At 41.9% G+C, this 14304-nt stretch overlaps 1 protein-coding gene across 1 annotated transcript in view; it reads right to left on the bottom strand.

Moving 5' to 3' along the window:
• Positions 1 to 14304, bottom strand: part of PHACTR1 (phosphatase and actin regulator 1) — a 144574-nt gene that overhangs the window by 59285 nt on the left and 70985 nt on the right. The window contains exon 3 of the mRNA XM_066626000.1: positions 7676 to 7843. Within this exon, the coding sequence (XP_066482097.1) occupies positions 7676 to 7843 (168 nt within the window). The remainder of the gene's footprint in view (positions 1 to 7675; positions 7844 to 14304) is intronic.

Consider the following 14304-nt stretch of genomic DNA (forward strand, 5'->3'; position numbering starts at 1 on the left):
GATGACGAGAAAAACCAAGCACACGCAGCTGCAGGGCAGGGTGACAGCTGATGATGTCATTAGCCATTGCCAAGCTGCACCATAGCTTGCTGCAATCACTTGCAGGCAGGTGAACTGGAGGAAAGGAAAAGAAGGAAAAGGGAAAGCAACTTAGAGGATAGTGACAGGAAAGAAGCAGAAAGCAGCTCAAAGGAAGGAGAAAGAAAGGAGGGGGAAATAAAAAGCCAATAGTGGGAAAGAGAAGGGGAGCGATGAGGGTGAAGAGAAGGAAAGAGGGATCTGGCTGAGTAGCAGTATGGTGCAGGGATGGGCAAGTCAGGCGCAGTTTGACTTGAGTCACAACTCTCCGCCCTGCAACTCGACTTGAAAACAAGTCATAACAGGGGCACTTTCTGAGTCGCCCAGAGTGTTTTCAAAACTTGAAAAGATTTAAGTCATGAGTCTTTTGATACATGTGTCAGGTGTGGAAAAAAACAACAGTGTTGCTGCCAGGGTGTATGTGTGTTGGAGTTCTCTTTAAACACTTTCCTGCTGTCCCATCCCATCTGTAAACAGGACGGGAGGGGGCAGGAGGGAATGCATGAGAGCAGGGACAGAAGTGGCAAGAGGGAGGAAGGTCACTTGCAGCAGCTGTGAGGTTTACCATGACTCAGTCACAAAGTCCCAAAGCTCTACTCAGAAGTAGTCCCACTGAAGCCGGTCATTTTTGCGACAGACTCAAGTCACCTGATTAGAGTTCCCATCCCTGGTACTGCAGGGATGGGATGGGATGGGACTGAGAACTGGGAAAAGCCCAATAATCCACCACCTGCCAGCACACTGAAGACTGTTGAGGTTGTCCCACCGGAAAGAAAAACTGCTTCCTCCATACAATGGAGCACATGAGCCTTAAGAAGGCTGCAACAGGAACTGGAACTTTGAAAGCCCTGAACCTCGAGAAGAGTCTGCTGTATGGGCTCTCTGGTACCCTCAGCAAACCTGTCCCTTGGTGGAAATGTGAAGAGTCTCTATACGAGTTCCAGCCCAGCAGGACCCTCAGCAGGTGGAAGCTGGAGTCAAGTAGGCTGGAACTCAGGTGAACACACCTAAAAGAAGGGGCATGGGGAAGTCCCCTTTGCTTTTGTTTGGGCCAATCCACCAATTAATGGTGAGCTTGAAACTCCAATTCCACCTCCATAATCTTCCTGCCCACCTGAATGACCTTTCCAAACTTCCTAGATACACAGGTTTCCTCCAGAGGAGGAGATGTTCACATTTTTTCAGTACAGTATATGTGTATGTTCCAAAAGTTTCAGCACAGATAGGAAGTAGTTTGTGCAAATCAATTCTACGTGGACTAGGACTCGATAGCTCTAACATACTTGCAACATCCCAGCCACCACAGGTTTGACTAGCATAAAAATTCCTAAAATTCTTCTGCCTGAGAAAATGGAATACATTCTAAACCAGTGTTTCTCAAACTGTGGATCGGGATTTGATTTCTGGAGGGACCTGCAGAGCCTCCAATGAAAACATGGGTGGTGGAAAGATCAGATAACCAATTGCTGCAAGCCCTGAGGCTATTCAAAAATCAGATAGCTGCTAACTGCCCTGCAAAGAGCAGAGCTCCTGCAGTTTGCAAGCTTGTGTAAACATAGGGAAAGGAACGTCTGAGTGTCATTTTTTTCTGGTGTGCTTCCTTCCCCAAGTCTGTCAATGACAGGCTGTCGAGGCAGGTGAAGGCTATGTCATATAACCAAGCCCCTCAAGCCTTGAGGCTATTCATTATGGCTGCCTCATTATGAGAAATGAATCAAATCATTTGCAAATAAATAAATAAAATATTACTTGTAAATAAATAAAAACAATTATTTCTTTTGAGATCACCTTTTTTAAAGTCTCATAAAGCTAGGTGGGTCCTGATAGAGTGTCATTTTAAAAAGTGCTAAAAAGTCCGAGTACCACTATTGTAAACTATTCACAAAATGCAGCGTGACACAGACCCCACTATTGGAGAAAAAAGCCAGTAGTAAACTCTCTTTTTGTACCTGGACTAAAGATACATGCATTTAAAAAAATTAAGATGAAACCTGTAAAGAATTTCTATAACCTACTCCTCAGAGACATACTTCAAGTGAAATTCTTTCAGCAATCATTATTTCTCCTGCTCTTGTTTCTTCAAATGCTAAGCAAATCATTACTCACTACACAGGACCAGTTCCAAGTTTCAGGACCTCTCAGCAAACTGTTGCCAATTGGCCTGGCCTGACTTGGGTGGGCTCTGAGAGAATTACTTATCTGTGGGCACAGAGGTGTTTCAGGGATCAGGAGTGGGTCTTTCTGAGGATGGTGGACCCTTGACAGTTGACCAGCAATGCCGACCCCCAATACTGACTCTGTACCATTGATCTCCTTTAGTCATATCCAGTATGTGTTCATGTTATCTTAACACAATCCTGAGGAAAATAAAAACCAAACTAAATGCTGAAACTATATTGAAAATCTAAAGGTCTTCATTTCAACTGTGAGACTTCTCATTATATGAATTCCTTTATACAGGACCCAAGTATGCCTCTGGAGAAATTAGTAATGGAATGGGATTAATTTTGTTTCAGTCTGGAAATGATGATTCATTTGAACTGAATGCTCATTTCCAGAGACTATGCAAATCAAATAGAATCTCCAGAGAATAGCAAAAAGAATCTTGGAAATGTGTACCCTTTGACCCTCACACTCTGATTCTAAGCATATTTACTTGGGAACAAGAACTTTTGATTTCACTGAGACTTAGACATAAATTACACATGTTACAAAATGGCTATATCTAATGTTAGGTTAACGGCCTCATCTCTACCTCAAAGCATTCTCACGTGCTGAGCTGCAACAGAGAAGTTAGGGAAAAGGGGCTGTTTACTCTTTCCCCTACCTGCTGCTTCAGCCCTGAAATCCAACCCCACTCTGCTGCTGTTCCAAGACCTATGTTCACAAGAGAAACACAGGTGAACAACCTTGGTGGATAGAATAGCACTTGGAAAGGTGCAGGAGTTTCAAGAGAAAAGCAGTTCAAGCAGGAAGAGTTAAACCAGACCCTCCACCATTTCTTCACTACAAAGTTACCCCTTCTGAGGACACTTTACAATGAAAAAGCAGCTGTCACGTTAACATCACAAACAGCTACACTGCAAGGTGTGGACCTCATTTCCAGATTGCATGAATGAAATTTCTAGAATATGTCAAATACAAGAAGTTAATCCTAATGCTGGTTTATGACTGTAGCTCCTGTCCCCTTAATTACACATACTGGGATGAGTGCATCTCTGTGTTAAGAGCTGTTACATTTATAACTGGGCTGCTACCAAGACATAGGGCAGGGATGGTGCAAAACTGGTTGCATAGTCTTGTTAACTCATGATTTTTTGAAACTCCAAGATACAGTTCAAGATAAAATACAAAACAGAGAAGGAGGAATATGGGTTGTATTATGAGCGTGCAAGTCAGGGGTAGAAGATCTGCACAAATTCAGGTGGCAGATCTGCTGAGACTACCCCTGAACACAGCAGTATAGATAAAAAGAAAGGAAATGAGGATCCCCACAACAGCACCCCCGGCACATTTAGCTTTATTCTGTTTTTCTAAAATGAAAAGCTTTATCCACTGACTGGCATTATTTCCTTCTGCCTGTAATCAGCCCTGGTTGGTGCAGGGAATAAGGTGTCTGGGTCCTGTTGCTAAAATCCCTGGTTCAATAAACCTTGTATTCTATGCATCCAGTTGAATTTTGCAAATGTTTATGTCCTTATTTCTATGGTCTTTTCCACAAAGAGAGTTCAGGACATACAAAATGGCTGGAGAGGAAGATGCAGCTTTCCCTTTATTGCAACACAAGCTAGATGAAACAGGAATATTCTTTGATAAATGATACAAACAGAGGCTTGGAACTGGAAGTAAACGCAAGGACCCAGTAGTGGGAGATCACAGTCCATGGGAGTAGTAAAGAAAAAGGGTTATAAGGAGGCACGGAAGACATGGTGCCCACAAAGCAGGTCATGAAATGACCTAATATAATCAGGCATCAGTGCTATGTCCTCCTAGCTCAGGGAAAGTTTGTTCTGAGATCTGCACATTCATTCAGCAGCCCTGGGACAGAAAACCACTAAGCTGCTAACAAAGAGTGTGAGGATCCAGGACACAAGAATTATGAAGGTAGATGGTGCAAAAAATTGCATAAAGTCAGGAACACAAAACAAATATTTACGATGGGGTGGACTGAAGAAGTTGCGAGAGCAGCAGTTGGGAGCAAGAGAACCCTGGTAAGTCTTTTCAGGGGTGGGGGATCGCAACTGCAACCTGCAAATGGGTCATGACTGCATTTTTTCATTGTTTTGAGGTGCGGGGAGCCCTAGAGAGGGTTCTGCAGGCTCCCTGTACCCCGAGAGGCCAGTGCAGAAAGGGGTATGTTTAAAAAAGCCCCTTGGTCCCTGGCAGTGGCACGATCCTTAGGACTGCATCGCCTCCATCCTCCACCCCGCCCCTTAAAAGGGGCAGAGACATGGCTTCTCAGGCTGGTGGGTTGCGACCCACAAGTATGAGAACCCCCATGCTAGAGGAATGTTGGAGAAGACAAAATAAAGACTAAAGACAGCAGCAATTAGATTTTTTCCACAAGTTAATCAGGTTCAAAAGAGAAAGTTACTAGGATTAAATTTTCTCTATCACCACTTGCTGTAATTACAAGCCACATGACAACAAATATGGTGATGATTGGTGGGGTATAGGCCTGAACAAATGGAGGAGTTTATTTACCCCAGAGATTTAAACTGGTGTAATAGTTATTTCCTTTTCCCAGGCAACATTGGAAACTGTAGTTCCTTGAAGAGACAGCTAGAGATGGAAAAGGATTCTCAGCATCCTTGCCATATTTTCCAGGATTCTTTGGGCAAAGACATGACAGTTAAACTAGTATAAAATCAATATATGTTTGCAATGAAGAGAGGCTCAAGGAGTTCACAGGGTGATCTCTGATTAATTTTATTTTATATTGTGATAAAATCTGTCAACCATTCATTCTGCTGCATTTGTAAATCAGTGATACACAACAGCCTATAGAGAAGGTTTAGGGAGGAAAAAATGTTCTGATTAGAGACACAGGAAAAAGTGCACTTCTAAGGGAAGGAGTGGCACAGTTCTGGAACACTTACCAGTTAAGTGGTTGGCAATCCTGGCAATGGGTTTAGGAGGCAGGGCAGGGGGTTGTTTGAGGAGGGAGAGCTGTTTCACTGGGGTGTCCTCATGGTCTCCAGAGAAAGCAGCAGATTTTTTAGGGGGAAGTATCAAGACTGGTTTAGATGAAGGATCTTGAGATAGGTGGACTCCAGATTCACTAGACGTGGGACTCTCTTCAGACACTGGAGGACACAACCACATCATAGACGCAACAATGTTACAAGCAAAGCGGTAGCAGATAGATAAGAGAAGCAGCACAGCAATGTGGATTTAAAACAGAACTAACAGTAGCGTTTACTCAGACATCAATACATAGAAAGAAGGAATAAGAAGGAAGAGGCAAAAGAGAAACTCTGCACAAATAGGCTAAAAACGAATTAAAGCGCTTTCACAACAGACAGCAGAACTCTCCCCTGGAATAAAAGTGACATTCATTGCAACCCCTTGAACACATGGTCAAGAACCTCAGGACAAATTCATATGCTTCTTTTTTCTTGGGTTGTTCCACAGAAGCCAATCAGACTACACAGGACAAATGAATCCCCTCTGATTAGTCAATACCATAACTTCAGATTGATATACTATATATGTAGGTCTATAGGATGGGGTGCCTATTCTAGATGGATCCATATTTATCTCTCCATAGCCCAGTAGTTAGCAAGCTGTTCACGAACATGTCTGCAAATGGCAGTCTTATCAGTATCTCTGAAGGCAATGGTTTTCTTTTTTGCATTAAAGGAACTTTTTCCACACTGATTTGTCTGCCAAGGAACCCCTGCAAGTTATCTTGGACACTTGTGAGTTGTAGAGGACTTGAGTGTATCAGGGGCCCAAGAGTATGCCCTAAAACATACCACACTGTTATTTAGCTGCACATTTTAAAGGAAGTCCATCCTCCTTTTCAAGGAAGTAATGACATCTTTCATCTACCATTTGGTCTTGTGTTAACTATACCATTAAATGATTTTTTTAATGTATCATTTAATCCTAGCAATCAAGGGCTTCTGCTAGGTCATTCTCATCTGTATTTATTTATTTTATCTTTCTGGGTAACCAGATTATTTCTGCTCACAGAAACATTAAAACCATGAGACACCTTTCGCTGTCTCCATACCTTGGTTATACAACTCCAGCAGAGAAACAGTCAGACCAGTTTATGTCATAGCCATTATCCACAGATAAGAAACTGGCATTCCTTATTGACAGAGGGGTGGTTTCAGTGCTACTTAAATAAAAACACTGCTTTCTGCACTTCTCATTTTTGTTAAAAACAAAAAACCACTCCAAAATCTGCAAAAAAGCATTTTCTAATGCCTAACTGACTGTGTAAGGACTGCAGCTGCATCTGTTGACACTATACCACCCATATCACCTATCTAGTACTGTACACTTTTAAAGCTATTATAATTTATAAAAATGCACCCATGGAATAAAAAAAACATAACACCACATTTTTGTACTTTTTCCTTGGGGAAAAATGAAATCTGCAAAAAAATAAAAACATTTAAAAACACCTTTACTTATCAAGTTATTATGTGGGCTACAATAGCAAGAACAAAATTCAACCAGTGAATTGGAAACCAAACTCCATTTGCAATATATTTCATGAGCAAATAGATTCCCTGTACTGTCCATTTCTATTATATCCATATACAAGAAAAAAACCCAGATCATTTGCCACAGAACAACTGTCAACATTAAATTGTTTGTGTGTGATCACACTACTGCTGGAAAGATGATACTGTTATAAATAAAACCTTGCAACCTTTTAGTCAAAGGCATAAATATCTAGAAACATTTGCAACAAAAAAATGCATACTACAGGTGAACATTGCTTAGTGACGTTCTGACCAGCAATGGGCTGCATATGTGACAGCCTTAACCAGTTCCTGTTCCCTTCCCCCCCCAAGCCTCTGAAGCCAAGGGAAGCTGCGCTCCCCTTGCCTCTGGGGGCTTTTTTGAGCCCCACAGAAGCAGTGGGTAGGTTCCCCAGACCTCCAAATGCCTTATAAGGCAAAAAATGTCACTCCCGGTATCTCCAGAAGTCACATCTTTTCTGCTGAAAAGGCCATGCTGCATCTGTGCAAATGCGCGCTGCTTCTGCAGGGCTCAGAAAAGCCTCTGGAGGGAAGGGGAGGTTTTGTTTAGTGTCAGACATTGCTTGGTAACAGGGATGCGGCCTGTCATTAAGCAACACATGACTGTAGTTTGAACAAGTCAGTTTAAAAGAGAAAAAGTGATGTGAAACATTGTATGTACCAAAAACAATCTCAACAGTAAGAAATATGCACTTTGCATTCACTTGCTTAAGCAAGTGTTATTAATATAGATCTCATTTCTATTTGGGTCTCATATTCTTGTTCTATATGTTGTCTGGTTGTAAACATCACTCAGGTTATTTTTTGTTAAAAAATACTAATACGGTCCCATCTCATGATTTCTTAAGTGGCTTAGTACAAGACTCAAAGGGTACCTGTTCCATCCATAATCTCTGGAGTTGGGAGTACATCATATGAACAGGGATCTCTAGTTGCTGAACATGGCTCCAATTCCGATAGAGCTGGGAGCGAAACCTGGCTGGAACTCAGGGCCTGCCCATTTTCCAATGATCCTTCTTCATTTTGTATGGAAAGTTCCCCATCTGGAAGGCAGCACATTGATAACATATTATAAGAAAGATTTAAAATCAAACACTCTTGCACAAGTTGCTAGACCTACAGAGGAAGGTAAGATGGCAGGGAAGGTGGGAGGGGGCAGAGGAAGGGCATAATGGGAAAGCAAGAGGGAAAACTGGGTGGAAAAAGGCCCTAATGGTTTGGGGAGGCTGCTGGAGGGGGTGGATCTGGCAGTAACAGCTTGTGTTGAATCCTATCTGTCTTTTCTGAAGCCTCTCCGCTTCTTTCTTTCCTTGGACTTCAGCTAGCGATTTCGCTAGCACAGGTCTAAGGAGACCCATTGTGGGGTGGGAGGCTTATTTCACACATTGGGCAAGATCTCTCTCCTCCATATACAGTGCTACGTTTAAGGCGACCTTTATAGCCATCAGATAGAATACCTTCCTCCTTGAATGTTCCTCACATTCATCACAAGCCTGTTCATGATAGTCTCAAAGACTTTTACTTGACTGAACTAATTTCTGGAGTAAGATTTCATCTTCCCACATATCAAACATTTTTTGTAGGGTAAAACACCCTAGGGCAGCAAAGGACAGAAGACAAGGGGCACTTCTGATGTCTCAAACACAAACATACTTCACCAAAGGCAAAAATGGGAAAGAACTGTTTACATTTCAATATTGCTTGGTAACCATTTACTTCTTTTGTCGATGAACAATGGTAATAAATATTTCTGAATACCTGTCATGATAGAGCACTGAAAATTATGCTTTTGCCCCTTAAGAATACTTGGGAAGGTAGACTCTCCTGTTTCTTTTTCCTAGAATAATTGAGAATATAAGCTCTTAGTTTTTCTGATTATTAGTGGAGGATTTGGAGAGGATTATGGAGATGGAGTGGGATAGTAAAATGACAATCAGCAGAAATCTGTGTAGTAGATTTCCCCATTCTCAGGGGAATAATAAAAAGGTCATTTTTACAAGAACTATGGGGCTGAGCTTGCTGTTAACATTACAATTCAAATTTAACCTCATTCACTCTGTCCTCTATATCACAACCGACTTCAGTAATGTTATTCTCAATTTACACTAGTGGACTTCTAAGAACTTTACATCTCCCAGTTTGGTTAAGGCAAAGGTGTAGGAGCACCATACCTGCTTGCCAGGTATATATGGCAATTGCCCCTGTTTGAGTAGAATGACTGGTGAAGTGGATGCTTTTCAAGATGGGGAATAATGCAGTACAACTGCAAGTGTACAGAATTGTCCCTCCTGGATTTTAGTCTGCTTCTTTTTGCAAGAACTTTTGTATGAAGGAGCAAAAAACAAAAAACAAAAACCAAAACCCAAAAAACTGTGACTTTTTATATGAAGAAGAAATAAACCAGTACTCCTGTAATCTGATTGCTTCCTTAACTGCTAGCATCTCAGAAAAAAAGAAAAAAATAGCCATTGTTTATTTGCATATGCTACTTGAATGATGTTTATACCATATGCTATTTAAATTATTGTTTATTTGCATATGCTACTTAATAAATAGTCATTAATGAGATTCAAAACAATTTCTTGTTTTAAGGGTGGAAAATGCTTCAGTTCCAAGACCTAACAGTTTTATTTAAAGAAGGGAGGAAAAAAAGTTCAGTTAATTAAAAAAAAAGTTCTGTCAATAATCACTCTTGGGAGGCAGCATGCCCACTGAAGTCAAACTGCTTGATCATATTAGAGTAATAGTTCAGCTCATTATCTGAATATTGTTATGTGAAGACCTTAAAAAATACAGTCTAAAGAATTGCAGTCTAAAGAACCAGATTAAGGGACCATCTAGTTGACTACTACAAGGTTCAAGCACAGTGATTTTTAACCGTTTCATTCACAGCTCACTGAAAAGGAGCTAAAATTGTCAAGGCACACCACCAGTTTTTTTACAATTGACAATGCACACTATACTGCTTGTCAGTGGCATCGCTAGGTGGGTGCGGGCTGCACTAGGTGACACGCACGGGGGGTGAGGCGCACTGGGGGGGGTGACATGCTAAAATTGGGGTGGTTAGGAGTAACCCCATCATATTATATACCAGTGGATGCAGAATTTCGACCAGAATGCAATGCAAAAAACCAGAGCGTAATACCTCCTTTCTATCAAAAGTTATGGCAAAAAAACTGGAGAACAAAAAATGCATGGATCTCTATGGAAAGTGAAAGTGAGCCGTATCGTGTGTTTACTCATGAGTAGGTGAACTTGCCTTAGTCCGTTGGAAAGGGCAGGGTGAGAGGAATCCAACGACACCAGAATGGTCCTGATCCAATGAATGCAGCCCCCAATAACACCTGAGAAGGAAGTCCCTCCCTCCAAGCAGATGAATGTATTGAGCCCTATGGAAAGCGAAACTAAGCCTCACGGTTGTGTTTACTTGCAAGTAAGCAAACGTGCCTTGGCTGGTGTGCAAGATCAGGTGAAGGAGAGTGCAAGGTCACCAGAATAGTTCTGATCCTATGCACCTGCACCTAAACAAGTGCTCCAGAAGGCAGCCCCCCCCCCCCACTAAAACGGATCAAAACAGAGGCTTCAGCTGATAAGGTGAACTTTTTGAGACTTGCAAAGCCAGGTGGATCCTGACGGTGATCTGGTTTAAACAGAAGTTCTTCAATTGAACTGGGCACTGGGTGGGACTGAAAACCTTACTGATTTTGGAAAAGAGGGTGTTATTGCAGGCAGGCTACAGAGGAAATTCACTTGGTGGTCCAGGGCTGGCTTCTGCTTATTTAATTATTTGTTTCACTTTATTATTTATACTTATTTATTTTAATTTGCCTGATGATGTCATTTCCACCATGACATCACTTCTGGTGGGTCTTGGACAGATTGTCATTCTAAAAAGTGGGTCCCAGTGCTAAAAGTTTGAGAACTGCTGCAGTAAGGTGTTAGTAAGTTGACACCCTGGGGGTGTGTGTGTGTGTGTGAGACACCACTGGTGACCAAAATCACTAAAATCACAGTTTGGAGGAATAATACCATCATGTTATATATCTATCAAGGTGTAATTTCATGCAGAATATGTTCTATTTTTGTTCTATCAAAAGGTACAGCCAAAAAACCAGTGGGGGTGGAGAGATGGTACATCACCACACCTACCACCTGGGGTGCTGCCCCGCCACTGCATGGGGGGTGATGCGCTGGCATCCCGCACCGGGTGACCCGAACCCTAGTGACACCACTGCTGTTTGTGAGGAGCTCAAATCCCCCAGTGACCCTTCCCCAATTTCCCACGGCACACCTGCAGACCATTTGAGGCACACCAATATACCATATCACAATGGTTGAAAATGGCTGCTCTAGCAGGTGGCCAATCTAGGGAATCCAACAATGCTATGCATGTTCTACGTAAACACTGCTTTGTTTCTAAACGCTGCTTCATTTCACAATGAGAGTCAAACGTGCCTGAAAGTTATGTAATTCTGTCATGGAACCTTTCCCCCTAATTCTAGATGTGTGTTGGGGTGTGTGTGTCATTGTTTTACAGTACAGGTTCAGACAAATTATTTGGGATCTGCAGATAATCACCTTCTGAGAGTCAGGGAAGCTTCCCCGGCTCTTAGAAGGCCCTTCAGTCACATTTGGAGGATTACAGTGTGCCTGACCAGTGGATTTCATTACTCGCGGGTTTTGGCATCTTCAGGGGTTCTGGGAACAGAACTCCCACAGATGCCAAGGCATGACTGTATTCTCTGTGGTGACTATCGTTGGGGAGAAAACTACAACTGCAGTGACTGGTACTGCTTCCTGGCAGTGATTCACATGAATGCAGCAAGTGAAAACTGAACCACCACACTTGTGTGTCAGGAAGTGACATTAGTTGGTACAGTCACACCATGGTAGACACTAGACAGCATTTCCACTGGGAGCATGGGAGCTTTAGAACAGGGATGTCAGACTTCAGACCCATGAGTCAGAAGTGGCCCATGAAAGCTCTTTATCCACCCCTCGGGTTCTCCCAGAACCACCATCAGCTGCTCTCAGCTGCTGAGCTATGCTAAAGCGTCACTGCTGAAAGGGGCAGCCCATGTGATAAATCGGCTCTCCCATTTCTTGAAAATATGATCAAGGTTTGTGCACTGTTATTTGCAGCTAATGAGCTCCTCAGTGAGAAAAAATGCTTATTTCTGGTTATCATCTGCTTAAGCATCATTATTTTGCTTAATGACATCACTTCTGGCCCTCTGCAAGCATTATGAATGCTATTTGGCCTACTGTATGAAATGAGTTTGACACCTTGGCTTTAAAGTATCCACACTGCCTCAGTGGCAACAGAAATGCACTCGACACATGTTCAAAGTCACCGTCTTTGAATTTATTACTTCTCATTTTATAGAACTGAGCTCTGGTATTGAAAACAGGTTCTGTGTCAAGTCCTGAGTCACATTCACCCTCTTCCACAGCCTTTCAACATGACAACATTTTTGTCTTTCCCTTAGGAATGAAAGTGACACACTACAAGTCCAATCTTGTTATACACTGATTTTTTGTACATGGATTTGATTCAACACAAATGGCCCCTGCAAATGAGAAGGAATGTGCTGATCCCTGGAGAAGGGGAAAAATGCATCCCTTTAAAATCACTGTTTAAGAAACTGCTTTTCTTACTGTTGTAAGAGACAGTCATGCAAGGTATAACCTAATTATTCACGAATTTTTTACCCATGGAAAAATCCATGGAGTTTTCTATCTCAATGTGATGAGAAGGGCCCTTTAAATTAAAAGAAAATAGTTGTTTAACAATAGCCTCGTTAATGCAAGAGAGGGCAGCCAGTTGACAATCCATCAATCATTCTCTCTCCAGGCAGTTAGAACAGCTTCACTCCAAGGCAAGGATCCCCTCTCTTTCCCCTGAGCACATGAAAGAAAAATAATCACTTTGCTCTGAGTGAAGGGAGGGGTCACTGGCTCAGAGTGAAGCTTTTCTAAGTGCCTGGAGAGAGACTGATTGATGAATTGTCTGCTTAATGATTCTGTATTACACCACAAAGGTCAGCAAGGTTGTTTTTAAAGCACTGAGCAAAGGGACATTGTTTTTTAAATGGATTTGCTTTAATGCGATTTTTGCTATCCACTGAGTTCTGGGAACCAACCCACAAGAATAATGAGACTCAACCTGTACTTCTAATCATTTAAAACCTCACCATAAAGTAGAAACTTTCATGTAGATGCTGTGCTAGATTGTTGATACATCAGGACACTATGCCCAAAGGTTACTTTGTTGAAACCAAAAAATATAAAGTTGCTTATTAACAGCAGAGCAACATATCAAAGGTTTAGCGACAGTTGGCATTTGAGAAGTCAACTATATCGTGGTCTGAATTAATCACAGACATCACTTACAGGCAAGGTATTTTTAAAAACTCCTTTGAACACTTAAAAGACTACAAAGATCTGTTCAGAATAAACAGAACACAAGTAAAAGAAACCCAAGAGTCAGTTAAGAGTGTGTTAATATCTGCATCCTAAGATGGATTTACATCGAGCAACTATGAGACAATGCCATTACCAGTCCAGAATTCACATGCCATCCATGGTAGGCCAATGTTAAATCTGATGTTTTCTAGAACAGTTTCTCAAACTGTGAGTGCGACCCTCCCAGGCCAACGCAAGATCAAGGGACTTGCACTGGCCCAAGACACAGTTACGATTGCGCCCTAGGTTGCATAATAGAACAAGTAGTGCCTGTTTTAGAATTTCTTAGTTCTCAGTTTGGTTGTACTATGTCTGTTAGTAGTCGGGGGCTGATTGATGGTACACATGCCCAAGAATGTGCCCAAATGAGTTCAGTCTGCTGTTAAGCCCTGTATTATAATCTTGCATATTTGGTATGCAAATATGGTGAGAATATACATCAACAAAAGGGTACAATTTGAACCCAAATCTTTCATATACTTTAGATGAGAGTATTCTAAACAGGGCAGGCCTTCCAACTGGATCCAGAAGCCAGGTACATGGAGGAACATGTGATGTGCTTAAACACAGTATTTGAAAGGCAGGAGTGGAGAACTAGGACAGAGGCAGAGGTGGCAGGGGGTTAGTGATTGTGGTGTGTTCTGCACACCAATTAAATAAACATTGGGGACGTCAAGCCAAAGCAGTTCAGTGCCTGGGCCAGGCCTGATTCTAAAGCTATGGTAGACCACGGGGAACAAACTTAAAGACATAGTAGACATAGAACAAAACTGATACTTCATTTGATTCAATCAGTGCAATAGTCCTGTTCCCAGCTACTGACCAGAAATAATAATGTTTCTTTGTAGTACATCTTCAATGAATTCCACTCTAAGCATCATCTGTTGATGTAAATTTACAGCCTGTAAAATCAGTTAAATGGAAAATGATTGCCAGTTCAAAGTCAACAGGAGTTTCAAGGGCAGCACCAGACTTGACATCTTAACTGGAAAGCAGTACATCTCACAATAAAAGGTTGAATAGTACTAAAATGGCTAAA

The sequence above is a fragment of the Tiliqua scincoides genome, chromosome 4, assembly GCF_035046505.1.
Source record: "Tiliqua scincoides isolate rTilSci1 chromosome 4, rTilSci1.hap2, whole genome shotgun sequence".
Classification (NCBI taxonomy): Eukaryota; Metazoa; Chordata; class Lepidosauria; order Squamata; family Scincidae; genus Tiliqua; species Tiliqua scincoides.